The sequence below is a fragment of the Heptranchias perlo genome, chromosome 12 (genome assembly GCF_035084215.1).
Source record: "Heptranchias perlo isolate sHepPer1 chromosome 12, sHepPer1.hap1, whole genome shotgun sequence".
NCBI lineage: Eukaryota > Metazoa > Chordata > Chondrichthyes > Hexanchiformes > Hexanchidae > Heptranchias > Heptranchias perlo.
The window spans coordinates 56,931,411-56,952,105 of record NC_090336.1 but is presented as its reverse complement, the minus strand read 5'-3'; the positions used below and the strand labels follow the sequence as shown (position 1 = coordinate 56,952,105).

General features: G+C 40.9%; 1 protein-coding gene across 3 annotated transcripts in view; it reads left to right on the top strand.

Annotated features, from left to right (window-relative positions):
* Positions 1–20,695, top strand: part of LOC137328050 (uncharacterized) — a 59,011-nt gene that overhangs the window by 27,851 nt on the left and 10,465 nt on the right. Inside the window, exons 2-4 of one of the 3 annotated variants that reach the window (XM_067994159.1) lie at positions 4,827–4,953; positions 11,935–11,997; positions 12,255–12,375. In XM_067994159.1, the coding sequence (XP_067850260.1) occupies positions 11,957–11,997; positions 12,255–12,375 (162 nt within the window). In that variant the 5' untranslated portion in view covers positions 4,827–4,953; positions 11,935–11,956. Of the gene's footprint in view, positions 1–4,826; positions 4,954–9,694; positions 9,958–11,934; positions 11,998–12,254; positions 12,376–20,695 lie in introns of those variants that run through there. The other 2 variants (XM_067994160.1, XM_067994158.1) reach the window with 2 other exon arrangements.

Below are 20,695 nucleotides of genomic sequence, written 5' to 3'. Positions count from 1 at the left end.
GCACTGTCGGATGAGACATTGAACCCTGTTTGTCTTCTCAAGTGGACATAAAAGGATCCCATGGGGGCACTTTTAAAGAAGAGCCAGGAGGTTTCTTGATGTTCTGGCTAGCATTTATCCCTCAACCAACACCACCATCAATGACCTTCCCTCCATCATAAGGTCAGAAATGGGGATGTTCGCTGATGATTGCACAGTGTTCAGTTCCATTCGCAACCTCTCAAATAATGAAGCAGTCTGTACCCGCATGCAGCAAGACTTGGACAACATCCAGGCTTGGGCTCATAAGTGGCGAGTAACATTCGCGCCAGATAAGTGCCAGGCAATGACCATCTCCAACAAGGGAGAGTCTGACCACCACCCCTTGACATTCAACGGCATTACCATCGCCGAATCCCCCACCATCAACATCCTGGAGGTCACTGTTGACGAGCCATATAAATACTGTGGCTACAAGAGCAGGTCAGAGGCTGGGTATTCTGCAGTGAGTGACTCACCTCCTGATTCCCCAAAGCCTTTCCACCATCTACAAGGCACAAGTCGTGAGTGTGATGGAATACTCTACACTTGCCTGGATGAGTGTAGCTCCAACAACACTCAAGAAACTCGACACCATCCAGGACAAAGCAGCCCGCTTGATTGGCACCCCATCCACCACCCTAAACATTCACTCCCTCCACCACCGGCGCACTGTAGCTGCAGTGTGTACCATCCACAGGATTCACTGCAGCAACTCGCCAAGGCTTCTTCAACAGCACCTCCCAAATCCGCGACCTCTACCACCTAGAAGGACAAGGGCAGCAGGCACATGGGAACAACACTACCTGCACGTTCCCCTCCAAGTCATACACCATCCCGACTTGGAAATATATTGGCGTTCCTTCATCGTTGCTGGGTCAAAATCCTGGAACTCCCTTCCTAACAGCACTGTGGGAGAACCTTCACCAGACAGACTGCAGCGGTTCAAGAAGGCGGCTCACCACCACCTTCTCAAGGGCAATTAGGGATGGGCAATAAATGCTGGCCTTGCCAGCGACGCTCACATCCCATGAACGAATAAAAGAAAACAGAATAACTGGTCATTCACTCATTGCTGTTTGTAGGGCTTTGCTGTGTGCAAATCGGCTGTTAGTTTTTCCCTGCATTACAACAGTGTCGACACTTCAAAAGTACTTCATTGACTGGGAAATGCTTTGGGATGTCCTGAGGTTGTGAAAGACGCTATATAAATGCAAGTTTGCTCTTTATTTATTTATTACGTTGCAAATCTTATTTCCAGTAATAAATTTCTCAGCTCACTGGGAAACCAAGATTGGATCCAAAAGAAATTTCCAAAAGTATTTGGAGTGACTTCATTGGTTCTTCTCCTTTTATCGCTAGCTATTGATAATTACCACTGGTCATTTTCATATATCCTTGCTGGTTTTCTTTTTTCATTAACTGTTTTTGTAACTGTCTTTCCTACTTTTGAATGATATGTTCCACACTGTTTCAGTTGTGATTTGTTGCTATTTTATGTAAATGAAATTTGAACCAGTTTGGTGCAAGTTCACATGTAGAAAAATGGGATATCTGGAGTGATGATCAAGACTTTTATTTATATACATCAGCAAATCTCCTGTGACTTTGCTCACAGTGATCCAGAGAGATATGCTATTTTACAACAGCAGGAATTTTATGCCATGTAATGTCAGGGTGACCAAATAAGTGAAATTCCATTTTTATTTGGGATTTTTGCCATTGCTTTGGAGATCAAATTTCACCATTATTCTGTAAAACCATAAATGAGTGTCTTTTATAATTATATCTGCTCCTGTGCCTATGTATTTAATTTTTAACTCTTACCATTTTAAAACTAAGGATGCAAAGCAAGATGGTATGCAAAGATGTACCAGTTGGAGGTAGGCACTTGATAGTTAGCAGTGCTGGGGAGGGAATAGGGTTTAGCAACATCAGCGGATTTTGAAACCCCTTCATGCCCTCGCCCCTCCTGGTCTCTGAAAACTCCTCCAGCCCTTTGAGCTTTTTGTTCCTCCAACTCTGGCCTTTTATGCATTCCCCCCACCTTTTGCCCCACCCATTACCTTCAGGTGCCTCGGCCCTATATGCTGGAATTCCCTCCCTAAACCCTTCCACCTCTCCTCGCTTTTAAAAGCCTCCTTAAAAACCCACCTCTTTGACCCAACATTTGGTCAAATTCATTAAAAGAAAAAGCTGGAAACACTCAGCAGGTCAGGCAGCATCTGTGGAGAAATGGCAGTCAGCCAGTCGACATTTCAGGTCTAAGACCCTTCTCAGGATTGGGAAAGGTTTTAGACCTGGAACATTGACTGACTTCTGTTTCTTCTTAGATCCTGCCTGGCCTACTGTGTATTTGCAGCCTTTTCTGGTTTGTTTCGAGATTTCCAGCATCTGAAATATTTTGCTTTTTATTTTTATTCACATTCGTTATCTAGTTTGCATTTAAATGAGATTCAAAATCACACAAACTGAAATACTGTCATGCACAAAGATAACAATGTTTCTTTCCCACTCAGAAAAATAATAGATTGTTTGGAATTCAAAGATGAACAAAAACTGCAACAGATGTGTAATCGATCCTGTCTGTCATGTTTGAAGGGGGTCTCTGTTTCCCTTTCTCTCATACACACAGCCAATTTCTCTTAAAGAAACTTGAATGGAACTTTTGAAATTTGTTCTCTGGCTCTTCTTCAAATAATTTTACAAAACAACCAGATGCTGTATTTGGCTGACAACATAGTATGGCTACATCTTCTGTAATTGCACATGCTGCACATGCTCAGACCGCAAGCTCTGCTTTTAGGTAACAGAGCCAAAACACTGGCTAAAAATAACAAGTCCCAGTCCAAAGTCCAGGATTTTGAGACAAGCAGCGACCTTGAAGCAAAAACATAAATTAAAGTACTCAGGAGATACAAAAGACAGTTTCACAGTTAAGTTTAATGACATTGTTGTAAAATGTGTAATTTTGTGATGTCTTTATTTTACATGCTTTATGTTAAACATTAAACAATTCAGTCACTAAGAAAACAATTGGATGACAATTTTTCATTTCAAAAAGTGTTTGATGTACTTCAATAAGTTCACCTCTTTTTTTTAATTGGTAGGTTTTCCTGACTCTTGATTCAAGATTGATTATTTTCATACATCCTCAGTAGTTTCTCATTGAGAGTTTTGTTGCCACTTTCCTCACTTTTGATTTGTATATTCCATATTTCTTTATTACTGATTTAAAGCGTTTTCACTTTGGGCAAATCAACAACATGTGACAGTAAGTAAGTGCCACACAACAGAAAGTGAATGTAGATGCAAGACTTTTAATATCTAGTAGATTTTATAAATACACATAGAACTGGTCAATCTCCCAATCTCTCCAATCTGCATTGCACACAGGGAGTCTAGACTAAGTGTAGTCTTCAGGTGAAGACTTCAGATGAAGAGGTTACAGGGCAGGGGATAACTGAACCAGGGGGTGCAAACATAATTCAGTCCTCATTTTAAAGACATACATTTTGTCCTTATTTTCATATATTTCCATAATAATGGAAATTGCCCATGCGAACTTATACTGTAATTATATTCTCCCGCCAGTGGTGGTGATGTAGTACCTCCACTTGGTGCGGGGAGGGGGGGGTTGGGGGAGGGTGTAATTACAGGGTGACAAGTTTACATAGGCAGTTTCCATTATAAATGTGGACTTAGGAATTTCTAATGGGAGTTGACAGGAAGTGTACAGAAAACTTACAATATATTTATATGTATATATATATATACACACTTGCTGGCACAGAGGTAATATCTTTTAACGATTGTGACTTTATTACTGTTTTAAATACTAAAAGGGAAATTACTATTGCTGCTATTACAGAAGTGAAAATATTAGCACCAAAGTAAATTCTTCTTTTTCTCCAATGGTAGGTCCAAAAGCATATCAGCACTGGTACAAGGAGATATGGCACTGTTATGCCAAGCCAAGTTTGTTGTCGAAATGTTTGCATTGAATTGCATTTCTTACTCCTCCTTCTCCCCAACTTGGTTTTCTCCTTCCACAACTATAATCCTGCTGTTGCCACCAACGAATGATTGACAACAGTGAAAAACAGCATCAAAAAAATGGTATCCAAAAGATATTGAAGAACATATGGGGTCAATGATATACAACACCATTAATGGGCTCTGCTGAAGAACTTTCTTTTCATCAAAGTTATTTTTTCTGAATTTGCTAATGTTAACAGGCAGGAACAAGATTACTGTCGTGCCGTTTAAGTAAGCATTATACTTTGAAAATGTTCATACTGACCATTGTTAATTCCACAGAAAGCAGCTCTTACTCCTACAATTAAAGATAATATTGCATGTCATAAACTTCTTAACCCCACCCCAAAGAGTAATCCAGAAGAAGATAGATTGAATTAACATTTATATACAGTCTTTAATGGTTACAGGAAGTAAACACTATAGTTTATGACACCAGTTTCTATGTCCAGGTCTGTTGAATTAATTTACCATTACTGCATCAATAGTACACAAACAATCTTGCGAATACAGAGCCATTAATTTTCACAAATTGGTTTTACTGAGATTGTGGGGTTAGATGAATCTTTGTTCCAACAATAGGAAAAATGTGGAGCTGTTATTTTCTAGATCAGTGTTACTTGTATATTAAGTCTTTTTTATTTTACAGTGCAATGGCTATATTTTATGTAACCTAGCTCCACATTCTCTCTCTTCCTCTGTGTTGATTCTCAGATGCAATAGTTTGCTTCTCTATTTTGCAATGTTATCTCTCCTTTCTTATGTTTCAGTTTCTCTTGGTTTAGTCCATGATACATTACACAGTTATAATACAATCAGAAAGGAATATTTGGGCATGTATACGCCTGGACAGCTTTGAACCCTGGACTGCATTGCAGAGCAAGAAGTTCAAAACAGGTGAGCAGATTATGGTACACTTCAGCAGTACATATTTGAGACTGATAAACTTCCATTGCGGTCTATGGAAGGCAAAACAGAGTTTTATATTTTAAACAATTTGTTCTATTGAAATATTTTACTTGTTGGATGCAGGAAACAGCAACATCATATTTATAACATTTTGGGTATACATTTTGCTCAAAATTATAAGCTATATCTAACCAGTAAATCACCTGGACCAGATAGTTATCATAGAACCATAGAATGGTACAGCACAGAAGGACGCCATTGGGCCCATCGTGCGTGTGCCGGCTCTTTGAAAGAGCTATCCAATTAGTCCCATTCCCCTGCTCTTTCCCTGTAGCCCTGCAAATTTTTCCCTTTCAAGTATTTATACAATTCCCTTTTGAAAGTTATTATTGAATCTGCTTCCACCACCATCAGGCAGTGCATTCCGGATTATAACAACTTGCTGCATAATTAAAATTCTCCTTATCTCGCCTCTGGTTCTTTTGCCAATTATCTAAAATCAGTGTCCTTTGGTTACCGACACTTCTGCTGGTGGAAACTGTTTCTCCTTATTTACTCTGTCAAAACCCTTCATGATTTTGAACATCTCTATCAAATCTCCCCTTAACCGTCTCTGCTCTAAGGAGAAAATCCCCAGTTTCCCTTGTCTCTCCACATAACTGAACTATTATGCAAGGAATTTCAAGCAGAATTGGTAACCCATTACTGAAATCAATTACTCATACTGCAAATGTATAGGAAGTAAATATTTCTGTTTGATTGAAGAAAGGTAGTGTTAAGCCATTGTGCAGTGCTTACGGCCAATATTTTTATTATATTGCATTTATTTTTTTGAATGAATGCATTGGTAACCAAGTTAGGATCAACTTGGAGGAGAAATTGGTTAGCACCCGACAACGGGTGTGAATTGGATGATGCGAATGCAATGTGTGCCCAAAGAGGTCGGCCAAGGATCTCCCAAATGTAGTCCTTGGGCCTCATTTCAATTGTCTGTCACACCTCCAAAGGCAGCTCGGCGGTTTGAGGATTTCCAATTTGGGCCGGCTGCCTCATCCACCAGCAGCAGTCTCAGGTAGGTTGTTGGAGGGCAAGGTGGAGAATGGGATGGTGGCTAGTGCAGGCGGGTAGCAGCCCTCAGGAGTACTGCAGAACCAGGAGGCGCACTCCTGCGGCTCCTGGCTCCACATCAAGATACAATTTAAAAAGAAACTTATCTATTTGTTGGCGGCTGCAGCAAATGCTGTAAAACCTGAGTGCAGCAGGCCCAGTTCCACTCTGCTCAGCACTGCCCAGTTTCTGGAAGGGGTCTTTAAACAGACATTAAGACCCTGAGTAGCAGATGCATGAGGCCTAATGCCTGTTTCAGGCACCTGCATATCATCCGTGGCCAATATGACATCTGACGTAATTCAGGCATCTTTGTGGTTCGGGACATAGCCTCACGAAAATGGACCTAGTTGTCCCTGTTTTCTGCCCGAAAATGGGTGCAATGAAGACCAATTTCTCCCCCATTATGTCTTTAATTAGTATCTCAAATCAAATGGGTTTTGGGAAAAAACAACAATGTATGAACAGTGCTGGGCATATTCTGAATGTGATCTATTAATTTACATTCACATAAATACTTGAGACATTAAAAGAAACAGAATGGAAAGAATGATGAGTATGCTTTATAGATTTGGATTAGAAGAAAACTATGCTGGATGTGTCCATGCCATAGACCATAAGTTCATAGAATGATGGAAAGGATTTAGCTCAGTTTGCACATTTAAGGGTGGCAGACAGACATGTCACTTTTTCCTTCCCTTTTTGCTTAACATAAGGAGCTCTTTACAATAATATGATTATTAAATGAATGGAACTGGAAACTTTTGTCAGACATGGCAGATCTGTTGGTCGAATGGCACAATTCTAAAAATAATACATTTTGAAGATGATTAAATCAGAGGCATTAACCCTGGTTTGTGATTTTCAAATCGATATGTCTTAGGTTTGAAATCTTTTTTTTATTTTTTGTTTTTGGGATGTGGACAATGCCAGCAAGGTTGTATTTATTACCCACCTCTAGATGACCTGAGAAGGTGGTGGTGGGCCTACTACTTGCACTGTTGCAGTCCTTTTGATGATGCCCCCACGATGGTGTTAGGTAGTGAATTCGAGGATTTTGACTCAGTGATAATGAAGGAATGGTGATATATGTCTGTCAGAATGGTGTGTGACTTGGAAGAAAACTTAGAGGTGTTGATGTTCCCATGACTTTCCCACTCTTGTCCTTCTCGGTGGTAGGTATCATAGGGCTGAGAAGTTCTGTTGAGGTAAGCTTGATGAGTTGTGCATCCTGTAAATCATACACACTTCTGCCACAGTAAGCTGGTAGTGGAGGGAGTGCATATTGAGTTCAGTGGTAGTGGTGCTGATCAGACAGACTGCTTTGTCTTAGATGGCGTCAAGCTTCTTCAGTGTTTTGCAGTCACACATATCCAGGTGAGTATTTCATCACACTCCTGACTTGAGCCTTGTAGATGGTGGAGAGGCTTTGAGGAGTCAGGAGCTGAGCCACTCATCTGTCCTGCTCGTGTAGCCATGCTGTTGATGTGGCTGGTACAGTTAGCTTCTGGTCAATGGTGACCCTAAAATATCGATGTGTCAGTGGTGGGGGAACTGGCAACGGTGATACAGTTGATAATTGAAGGAGATGATTGGGATTTTTCCTTGTTGAAGATGGTTAATGCCTGGCACTTATGTGGTGTGAATGATCAATAACTATATTCTGACATAGAATAGTTTGCATAACTCCACAATTCTATGCAAGGCCAATTATGTTGGTGTCTTTAGAGGGCTCGTAGACATTGATCAATGGTTATGTTTTGCATTGTCTCTATTTGGAGAAATATATTAGGCCGTAATTTGGTGTAGCAGGGCATCTAACAGCGTCTGCCATTAGACTTGCCCTTGCACATTTAGGTTTTTAAATTTTTTGCGTGGCAAGTTGCTGAAAGTGGTGAGCTGATAACATCACAGCGAGGGAAAAGGGCATCTGGGACCTGAGTGAACAGGGTAAGCAACTGGGTATCTGCTTAACCAATCAGATTGAAGGATTGTGAAATTAACAATGCAAGGACCAAGAAGGAAGAAAGAGAAACAAAAAGAGGGAAAGATTGGATTAAGAGATAGAGAAAAAAGAGACAGAAAGGAAAAGTAAAAAAAATGTTAAATTTTACATTTTAAAAATCTCTAACAATAATTAAAACTTGAAGGAATGAGACTCCACACTTGTAATAGTTAATTTTCAGTGCCAGAGAGGTTGACGGACAGTAATTAATAATAATCACAACATTAGAAGTGTTCTTGGACTGAAATGGACAAGACTTAACTTTCTGCAGCGAGTTTAGTTCGTATCTACAGCGCAAATACAGCAACTTTACGCCATTCAATGCATTTCAATGGTGAGACAGACCGCAAGATGCCATTTTCGTGGAGTTAATGGTGGAGCGGCGCAACTCAGACAGCATCTTTCAGATTTTCGAGTTTAACCGTGCATCTGCCCCTCGCCTGAAGTTGCTGTCGCGTTTGTGCATAAATAACGGAGAGCGCCATTAGCCTCACGGTTATTTTGACAGCAAATTATGGCTCATTGTGCATATTTACCAGAACGCTCCAGAAAGTGAAAGTTCAGGATATACAGCCACCTCAATTGCATTACCTCCACAATGTTTTTTTTTTATTTTGCAATGGTAACTAGTTTTTCAGTATTTAAAAAAAGAATCAGGATCCTGAATTATTAAATAAAAGCAGTACTGTTAAATATTTCTTATAACCCACAACCCTTATTCTCAACAAATATCAATACACTCCAATTAAGATATCAATTGATCCCTAATCAACCACCTATTTTGGGAATTGGTTCCACAGAGAATCATGGGACCATCGTAGTTTGCAGCACAAAAGGAGGCCATTCAGCCCATTCCCAGAGCAAATTACTATCCAATGAGAAAAACGTTTTCTTAATCTTGTTCCAGGCTTGTGGATTTTATTCTTGCATCCTCTAGACCAGTGCTGCCCAATAGAAATTGCTGACTAACCACAAATGTGGCAACTGCAACACCATTTTAGCCACATGCACTAATTTTAATAGAAAATGCCTTACACACAATACAGGTAAATGGACATCACGTGTATATTTACTTAACAAATACCTACTACCGTTCAGTAACCAAGGAAGTAAAGCACGCACAACAATCAAAAGACACACACTCCGCTTTTCATCTCACCATTTTACAACAAACGGACAAAAAAAGTTAAATTATTCACTTGTTCAAACACAGAGAAAGGCGATTTGGATAAACAGCTTCCCTCTATTATAAGAGAAATTCTGGGTAAACGCTAAATCACAGATTATAGCCGTCTGACAATGATCCCTTTTCTGTGGATTACATGATTTTATAGCCTATGATAATGACTACAAAGATTATCATGGTTTACATTAGAGTATTTTCTTGCATCATACAGTGGACTGCACGACACATGTTGATAATTATACTGTAATGTTCTAAAACAGAACATGGAAGAAACACGGTAAATCCAGGAATGAAAGGAACCTCACTTTGGAAAATAAAGCCCACAAAACACCGAGAGATAGATTTTAATGGTCACTTGTCCTAATTTCCTGTGAAATGTTCATTACGGTGTTTTTGGGGGTCATTGTTTGGCGTAGTGCCCACCGCAAGGTTTATTTTTGACCTAATGTAAACCCACAATGGTGACATGAGAATGGTGCAGTGTTTTGGTGCAGCTGTACAGAAACACAGAATTGTTGCTAAGGAAGAGGATTATTGAACCTGATCGACCGAATTATCGCCAGCCCAGAATGTAACTTCACTGGCCCTCCTGCAGCGATAGTTCGTCAGGAAAGAAGGTAAAAGTTTCCAATTTTACCGGTTGGTCAATCCTCGATATCTTTTTGATTCAACCTTGCCTAAGGCCGGTGTCTTGGTAAGTCGCAATTAAATATCCCTTCCTCATATTCATAGTAAGCGTTTTGAAGGCTGACATATGACAATTTCGCGGAAAAGCGTTTATGCTCAGGATGACCTTACGTTAAAAATGAGACCACGGTAGGAGTGTGTTTCAGTTCTTCACTCTGAATACGATTGTTGCTTTATTATTTGATGGGAGGGGCGATTACAAAAAGATGGAAGGAATGGTGCATTTCTTAGTATTAAGTCACCATTCCTTTGTCACGCTGTGTGTAACACCTTGTCTTGGCCATTGTGCAGTGTAATGTAAACATAAGAATCCAAACACACTGCAATAAATAGTACATTTGGAATTTAGAAATTCTGCTCCTTAAATACCCGCTCACCGTGCAACGTGCACATAAAGTGTTATTCACAGCAGTTACAGAAAGACTCCAAGTTTTCGCTTAGACTCTAGCTGTTGTCAACAGGGTAGGAAATCCAATATAGCTTCCCGCGTCTGCCCATACAGGTCGGTATAACGTGAGATCGATCATTTGACTGTAAAACCTCTTTGTTTTAAACCCACACAATATTGACATATTCTGGGCCGCTCAATTTTCCGAAATTGGATAACTTTAATCATTATTGAAATTCTTACTGTCGCTTTTCCTTATTTCAGAATATTTCTTCACCCAAAAATTGTATGTATAAAAAGCATATAATATTTAAGGCAGAAAACTGGGAAATAACGACATAGAGAAGCTGTTAATGCGGTTTCGCTATGATTATTCATTAATGAATGTAAACAGTATAACTTATATTTAAATATCTTGAAGGGTTCGTGTTATAGAAATTGAGCAGAACGTTAAAAGAGGAGCATTTTAACAACCCCGTCGTTCATAATGCACGAAATGAAGTTTTTAAACCGCACCATAAAGACTACATTTATGTGTCCTGACCAACATCTATCCCTCAACCAACGCCACTGTAAATAGATTATCTGGTGATTTATTTCATTGCTGTTTGTGGGACTTTGCTGTGGGCAAATTGACTGCGGTGATTCCTACATTACAACAGTGACGACACTTCAAATATACTTCATTGGCTGTGAAACACTTTGGGATGACCTGAGGATGTGAAAGGCACTATATAAAGCAAGTTCTTCTTCATGTACATGGTAGATGGAAAGCTTCAGTTCAGGTCCCCTGCCTGGCTGACTGAAACTTCAGCTATCTTGTGAGGGGAGAGTTCCACACACGTGCATGTGTAAAACTGTCTCCTGAAGTTAGAAATGTCCATGTTTAGGGAGCAGAGAGGGAAGAATCTCTGCTCTCAAAGCATTTAACTTAAGGTCCAGTTTGAGACTGCATTGGATTTACACTCCATGTTGCGTCAAACTGAACCAATATGATGGTTAAGAGGAGTTCAAAATTATGAAAGGTTTTGATAAAGTAAACTGGGAAGAACCAATTCCAGTCCTAAATTTAAGATAATCACCAAAAAAAAAGAAGTCAAGAGGATTTTTTAATGCAGAAGGTTGTTTGGTCATGGAATGCCATATCAGAAGCAGAATCACTAATATCTTTTAAAAAGGCAATGGATAAATATTTGAAGAAAAATGTAATGGGGAAAGGGCAGATGAATGGGACCAAGTGAATAGCTCTTTCAGACTGCCAGTACAAGTGCAATGGGCCAAATGGTGTCCATCTGCACTGTAAAATTTTATGAGACTATCACTTCTAGGTAATCTCACTCCACTTCAGAATCAGGTCTCTGAATTTACACTGCAGATTGCGAGTCAATGCAAAGCAGAAATCATTTTGTCCCGACTTTAAATTTCCAGAGTAAATGCATTGTAAGAAATAGATTATATTAGCGGAGAAAACAAAGCACGTTTCACAGTACAGCTAGTGCAACTTTTCACATTGTACCCAATTGTAGCACACATATGGCATCTCTGAGTGAAAATCCAACCATGAAACTATCTAAGGGCTGTTGAAATCTATTGCAGATCTTCAGATTGGATACTTGGCATGATGCTCAGGAATAACAAAAGGCCGAGCCATTACACAACGTGAGTAGAAATTTGCCGTCATGTCACCAACGTGAAGTTGTTTATTAGGTCCATTTACTTATGCAAGAACGAAAGTTCAAATGCTACATTTTATAACGTGAGTGAAAAGACTTGTATAGTCAACAGACAGAGTAAGGTAAATCCAATGCTGGATGGTAACCCTACCCAAAAGAAATATATATAATTTCTAATTTATATTGCTTTGATCATGCATCTTCAGAAAAGAATGGCTAAATATCTTAAACATTGTTTACTAGCAAGGAGAAGAAGAATGAGAAGAGTTTGTCTTTGCTGTCCAGTACCTTGGAGCCACATTGTCACCGAGCAACAAAGCATCACACTTCCCAAGATGCAGCAAATCCATTGTGCCCACTAAAAGTGAGTCTGACGTCCAGAGAAATATTTTGCTGTTTACATTCTGAATTCTAGTCTTCCACAATTATTTCCTGAAGATCTGTAAATTTAAGAATAAAGTAGATTGAAACAATTATGTTATCTAATCATGTTTCAAGAGTAGATGCGATGCTTTTAGCTGCAAGAGTTCTTTGTACCTATACTCTACTTAATTAATCTTCTGGTTCTCTCTTTGAGGCTTTGCAAGGATGATTCTTTTAACTGAGAACTTAGAGATAACTATAGCAGAGCATCCAAAGTGTGACAGACTCTTCAAGAAGTGATTAAATCGTTCATCATTCCAATTTTGCTTGGATTGTTTCAACATGACTAATCTTGAGTGACATATTTAATAACACCAAATAAGAACATAAGAAATAGGAGCAGGAGTATGCCATACGACCCCTGGAACCTGCTCCGTCATTCAATAAGTTCATGGTTGATCTTTGACTTCAACTCTGCTTTCTTGCCTGATCCCCATATTCCTTGATTCCCCTAGTGTCCAAAAATCTATCTATCTCAGCCTTGAACATATTCAATGATTCAGCATCCACAGCCCTCTGGGGTAAAGAATTCCAAAGATTCACAACCCTCTGAGTGAAGAAATTTCTTCTCATCTCAGTCTTAAATGGCCGACCCCTTATCCTGAGACTATGCCCCCTAGTTCTAGACTCTCTAGCCAGGGGAATCATTCTCTGAGCCTCTAACCTGGCACACCCCCTTAGATTCTTGTATGTTTCAATGAGATCACCTCTCATTCTTCTAAACTCCAGAAAGTATCAGCCCATTCTTCTCCAATCTTTCCTCATAGGACACCCCTCTCATCCCAGGAATTAATCTAGTGAACCTTTTGTTGCACCGACTCGAAGGCAAGTATATCCTTAAGTAAGGAGACCAAAACTATACACAGTACTCCAGGTGAGGTCTCACCAAAGCCCTGAAATAAATGTTTTTAAGATCTTTAAAATTCAATAATTGCAAAATGTTCAATACAGTAAAGAGGTAGCTCATCTAAAAATAGGTTTGGTAAGGACAGTGTCCCACTTGGAACAAATAGCTGCCCATTAATCTGAAATGCAAGTGTATTACTACCACAATTTACTTTGCCATCCAGCTGGTTGAATGTTTCCAAATTGATATATAGCTTGTGTGAATAAGAAGTAATTTCATTTGACACTCTTAAGGGTAGATTTGGGAACTCCAAGCAGACTGAGACATCCTCCTGGTTGCAGTTTCACACCTCAAGGTGTTGGTGCATGGCATCATCTGAATTTTTCCGGCAATGTTGCTTTGATTAAAAAAAGAAAAACTTGCATTTATGTAGCATCTTTCATGACCTCATGACATCCTAAAGTGCTTTACAGCCAATGAAGTACCTTTTGAAGTGCAGTCATTGCTGTGATGTAGGGAACATGGCAGCTAATTTGCACACAGCAAGCTCCCACAAACAGCAATGTGATAATGACCAGATAATCTGTTCTCGTGATGTTGGTTGAGAGGTAAATATTGGCCCTTTGAAATAGTGCCATGGGATCTTTTACATCGATCTGAGAGGGCAGACGAGGCTTTGGTTTAACGTCCCATCTGAAAGATGGCACCTCCGACAGTGCAGCATTCACTTAGTACTGCACTGGAGTGTCAGCCCAGATTTTGTGCACAAGTCTCTGGAATGGATCTCCACAACCTTCTGACTCAGAGGCGAGCGTGCTATGTATGGGACTCATGCAACGAGCAGCAACCTGAAAGTTCTGATGCTGCCATTTACAGCTGCTACTGATCAATCTTTTAGGAACATAGGAACATAGGAACAGGAGCAGGCCATTCAGCCCCTCATGCCTGCTCTGCCATTATATAAGATCATGGCTGATCTGTGATCTAACTCCATATACCCACCCTTGGCCCATATCCCTTAATACCTTTGATTGCCAAAAAGCTATCGATCTCAGATTTAAATTTAGCAATTGAGCTGGTATCAATTGCCATTTGCGGAAGAGAGTTCCAAACTTCTTTTTGATCCAAAGTGGATGACCTCACATTTGTCCACATTGAATTCCATTTGCCACAGTTTTGCCCATTCACCTCATCTATCAATATTGCTTTGTAATTTTATGTTTTCATCTACACTGCTAACAATGCCACCAATCTTTGTGTCATCGGCAAACTTAGATATGAGACTTTCTATGCTTTCATCTAAGTCGTTAATAAATATTGTGAATAATTGAGGCCCCAAGACAGATCCCTGCAGGACTCCACTAGTCACATCCTGCCAATGTGCGTACCGACCCATTATCCCGACTCTCCGTCGCCTTTCGCTCAGCCAACTTCCAAACCAAGTCCGTACTTTTCCCTCGATTCCATGGGCTTCTATCTTAGCTAACAGTCTCTTATGTGGGACCTTATCAAATGCCTTCTGGAATTCCATATAAATAACATCCATTGACATTCCCCTGTCCACTACTTTAGTCACCTCTTCAAAAAATTCAATCAGGTTTGTCAGGCACGACCTACCTTCCGCAAACCCATGCTGGCTCTCTGATTAACTGAAAATTCTCGAGGTGCTCAGTCACCCTATCCTTAATTATAGACTCCAGCATTTTCCACACAACAGATGTTAGGCTAACTGGTCTATAATTCCCTGGTTTCCCTCCATCTCCTTTCTTAAAAAACAGAGTGACCTGTGCAATTTTCCAATCCAGAGGGACCGTTCCTGAATCTAGAGAACTTTGAAAGATTATAGTTAGGGCATCTGCAATCTGCTCACCGACTTCCTTTAAAACCATGGGATGGAAACCATCTGGTCCTGGGGATTTGTCACTCTTCAGTGCTATTATTTTCTTCATTACTGTTGCTTTACTTATATTAATTTTATCAAGTCCCTGTCCCCGATTCAATATTAGTTTTCTTGGGATTTCCGGCATGCTATCCTCTTTTTCCACTGTAAATACTGACGCAAAGTAATTTTCAACATGTCCGCCATTTCCCCATTGTCAATGACAATATCCCCACTTTCAATTTTTAAGGGGCCAACACTGCTCCTGACCACCTTCTTTTTCCTAATATAACTATAAAAGTTCTTCGTATTGGTTTTGATATCCCTTGCGAGTTTCTTTTCATACTATCTTTTTGTAGCTCTTACTATCTGTTTTGTGACCCTTTGTTGATCTTTGTATCTTTCCCATTCGCCAGGATCTGTGCCATTTTTTGTCTTTTTGTATGCCCTTTCCTTAAGCCTTATACTGTCCCTTACCTCTTTAGTTGTCCATGGTTGTTGTTTTTGGCAAGTAGAGTTCGAGCCCCTCAGCGGTACAAACCGATTCTGTATCACGTTAAATGTTTCTTTAAACATTTCCCACTGATCATCAGTCGTTTTACCCATTAACAGATTTGTCCAGTTTACTGTGGACAGTCTCTGTCTCATCTCTTTGAAGTCAGCCGTACCCAAGTCTGGAAACTTATCAGCTGACTCACCTTTTTCCCTTTCAAACACTACATTGAACGCTATCATGTTATGATCGCTATTGGATAGATGTTTGCGTACAGTTAAGCCGTTAACTAAATCTGGTTCATTACTCATAAGAACATAAGAACATAAGAAATAGGAGCAGGAGCAGGCCAATTGGCCCCTCGAGCCTGCTCCGCCATTCAATAAGATCATGGCTGATCTGATCCTAACCTCAAATCTAAATTCATGTCCAATTTCCTGCCCGCTCCCCGTAACCCCTAATTCCCTTTTCTTCTAGGAAACTGTCTATTTCTGTTTTAAATTTATTCAATGATGTAGCTTCCACAGCTTCCTGGGGCTTCTGAGTGAAGAAGTTGCTCCTCATCTCAGTTTTGAAAGAGCAGCCCCTTATTCTAAGATTATGCCCCTCGTACTAATTTCACCCATCCTTGGGAACATCCTTACCGCATCCACCCGATCAAGCCCCTTCATAATCTTATATGTTTCAAAAAGATCGCCTCTCATTCTTCTGAACTCCAATGAGTAGAGTCCCAATCTACTCAACCTCTCATATGTCCGCCCCCTCATCCCCGGGATTAACCGAGTGAACCTTCTTTGTACTGCCTCGAGAGCAAGTATGTCTTTTCTTAAGTATGGACACCAAAACTGTATGCAGTATTCCAGGTGCGGTCTCACCAATACCTTATATAACTGCAGCAATACCTCCCTGTTTTTATATTCTATCCCCCTAGCGATAAACACCAACATTCCGTTGGCCTTCTTGATCACCTGCTGCACCTGCATACTAACTTTTTGATTTTCTTGCACTAGGACCCCCAGATCCCTTTGTACTGCAGTACTTTCCAGTTTCTTGCCATTAAGATAATAACTTGCTCTCTGATTTTTCCTGCCAAAGTGCATAACCTCACACTTTCCAACATTGTATTGCATCTGCCAAATCTCCGCCCACTCACCCAGCCTGTCTATATCCCCTTGTAGGTTTTTTATGTCCTCCTCACTCTCTACTTTCCCTCCCATCTTTGTATCATCTGCAAACTTTGATATGTTACACTCGGTCCCCTCCTCCAAATCGTTAATATAGATTGTAAAGAGTTGGGGACCCAGCACCGACCCCTGCGGAACACCACTGGCTACTGGTTGCCAGTCCGAGAATGAACCATTTTTCCAAACTCTCTGCTTCCTGTTAGATAACCAATCCTCCACCCATGCCAGAATATTACCCCCAATCCAGTGATTCTTTATCTTGAGCAATAATCTTTTATGTGGCACCTTGTTGAATGCCTTCTGGAAGTCTAAATACACTATGTCCACTGGTTTCCCTTTATCCACCCTGTACGTTATGTCCTCAAAGAACTCAAGCAAATTTGTCAGACACGACCTCCCCTTTGTAAAGCCATGCTGACTTTGTCCTATTAAATTATGTTTATCCAAATGTTCCGCTACTGTCTCCTTAATAATAGACTCCAAGATGTTACCCAACACAGATGTTAGGCTAACTGGTCTATAATTTCCAGCCTCTGCCTACTACCCTTTTTAAATAAGGGTGTTACATTAGCAGTTTTCCAATCTGCTGGGACCTTTGCCGAGTCCAGAGAATTTTGGAAAATTATTACCAAAGCATCCACAATCCCAACTGTCACTTCCCTCAAGACCCGAGGATGTAAGCCATCAGGTCCAGGGGATTTATCCGCCTCGAGTCCCATTAATTTACTGAGTACCAATTCCTTAGTGATTTTAATCGTATTTAGCTCCTCTTCCCCTAGAGCCCCCTGTTTGTCCAGTGTTGGGATATTCTTAGTGTCCTCTACTGTAAAGACTGAAACAAAATATTTGTTCAGCATTTTTGCCGTCTCCATGTTTCCCACCATTAATTTCCCGGTCTCATCCTCTAAAGGACCTATGTTTGCCTTAGCCACCCTTTTTCTTTTTATATAACTATAGAAACTCTTGCTATCTGTTTTTATATTTTTTGCTGATATATTTTCATAATCTATCTTCCCTTTCTTAATCAATCCTTTAGTTACTTTTTGCTGTCTTTTGAAGACTTCCCAATCGTCTATACTCCCACTAAGTTTGGCTACCTTATATGTCCTTGTTTTTAGTCGGATACTATCCTTAATTTCTTTACTTAGCCACGTATGGCTGTCATTTCTTTTACATCCTGTTTTCCTCAGTGGAATATATATTTTTTGAAAGTTGTAAAATAACTCCTTAAATGAACACCACTGCTCATGTACTGTCTTACCCTTTAATCTATTTTTCCAGTCCACTTTAATCAATTCCGCTCTCATACCATCATACTCATTACTAAATCTAGTATGGCTTGCCCCCTTGTTGCCTCCAGGACATATTGCTGTAGAAAACTATCCCGGACACACTCAAGAAATTCACTAGCTTTCTGACAGTTGCTCGTCTGCTTTTCCCAATCAATGTGAAGGTTAAAATCCCCCATTAAGACCACTCTGCCTTTCTTGCACGCTTGTCTAATCTCTGCATTTATACAATCTAGCACTTAAGAGCTGCTGCCAGGGGTCCTATACACAATTCCCACTATAGTCTTCGATCCTTTCTTATTTCTCAATTCAACCCATAAAGTCTCTGTTGGCTGCTTACCTCTCATTATATCCTCCTATATCATTGAAGTGATTTCATCTCTAATCATTAAGGCTACTCCTCCCCCTCTTCCATTTTCCCTGTCTCTCCTATGGACCTTATAACCCGGTATATTTAGTTCCCAATCCTGACCATCCTGCAGCCATGTCTCAGTGACAGCTATCATGTCAGACTCTCCAATTTGAATTTGAACCTGTAGTTCATTTAATTTATTCCTTCTACTCTGTGCATTTGTATATAGAACTCTTAGTTGGGCCACACACCATAGCCTGACCTTCAGCTTTGATGCTGGGTTAATCGCCTTACGCCTTCCAGTTTTTATTTTATCTGTCGTGCCTAAAGTACACTTTCTTTCTGCTGCTCTACACTTTTCCCTTTCACTTGTTCTTGAACAACTGTTTGTACTATTTGTATTGTAAATTTCCCCAGGGTCTTCCCCTCTCTTGCTGCTCTCAACTTTACTCCCTTCTGACTCCCCTCTCAGGTTCCCATCCCCCTGCCACTCTAGTTTAAACCTTCCCCAACAGCACTAGCAAACACCCCCGCGAGGACATTGGTCCCGGTCCTGCTCAGGTGTAACCCGTCCAGCTTGTACAGGTCCCACCTTCCCCAGAACTGGTCCCAATATCCCAGGAATCTAAATCCCTCCCTCCTACACCATCCCTGCAGCCACGCATTCATCCGGTCTATTCTCCTGCTCCTATACTCACTAGCATGTGGCACTGGTCGGAATCCTGAGATCACTACCTTTTTGAAGTCCTGCTTTTTAATTTATCTCCTAACTCCTTAAATTCACCTTGCAGGACCTCATCCCTTTTTTTACCTATGTTGTTGGTACCGATACGGACCACGACTACTGGCTGTTCACCCTCCCCCTCCAGAATGTTCTGAAGCCACTCCGCAACATCCTTGACCCTAGCACCAGGGAGGCAACGTACCATCCTGGAGTCACTTTTGCGGTCACAGAAACGCCTATCTGTTCCCCTTACAATTGAATCCCCTATCACTATAGCCCTGCCACTCTTCTTCCTCCCCTCCTTTGCAGCTGAGCCACCCGTGGTGCCACAAACTTGGCTCTTGCTGCTTTCCCCAGATAAGCCATCTCCCCCAACAGTATCCAAAGCAGAATATCTGTTTAAGAGGGAGATGGCCCCTGGGGACTCCTGCTTTACCTGCCTCGTCCTTTTACTCTGTCTGGCGTTTGGTGAGTGTGGGAGTTTAAGGGTTAATCTCTTTATGCCTGCCATTTCCTTTCTGCCTGTGTAATCTTTACCTGTGGTGTGACCACCTCACTGAATGTGCTATCCGCGATAGTCTCAGCATCATGGATGCTCCACAGCGAATCTACCCGCAGCTCCAGCTCTGAAATGCGGTTAGCCAGTAGCTGCAGCTGGACACACTTCCTGCACACATGGTTGCCAGGGACACTGGTAGTGTCTATGACTTCCCACATAGTGCAGGAGGATTATATCACGGGTGCGAGCTGTGCTGCCATGACTTGCCTTAGATTTTTCCTGCGTTCACCTCTCAGACTCTCCTCCCGCTCTCGGACTCTCCTTTTATACTTTGTTCACCTCTCGGACTCTCCTGCCTCACCTCACCTGCTGCTTTTATTCCCCACTCTGTCTTCCACTGCTCAGGTCCGCCGCCACTCTGCAGAAAAAGTTAGGAAAAGCAAGGCAAAGCACACCTCTTTCCCCCACTTCACCCAAACTCCCACACTCACCAAACTCTCAGCTATTCACTATGTGCTTCGTTGCACTCCGTGCTAATGCACGAACAGGCCCCTGTATTTCCAGTTTGTGACTCAGATGAGTCAGGCCTGCTCCACCTTCAGGAACCAGTTTAATCCAGCTAACCAATTAACTTGGTACAGCAGCTCTCTGCTGAAGCCTGACAGAAACTTAAAAATTTAAACTTTAAAATTGAATTTAAACAGTTGATAGCAATTTACACTAGATTTGAAAGAGATTAACCCTTAAACTCCCACACTCACCAAACTCTCAGCTGTTCACTCTGTTTCTTAACCTGTCCCATTACCACCTTCCTTGTCTTGCACCATCATCCCTTTTGTCATTTAATCACTCCTGCCCTCCACCCTATCAGAGCCCTTCCCTTTTGTTCTTTTCCTCCCCTACCTCCCACTTTTCCCTGGCTCTGTACTTGTTCAAAAACTTTAACTCTTTTAACATCTTCCAGTTCTGATGAAAGGCCTTTGACCTGAAAGGT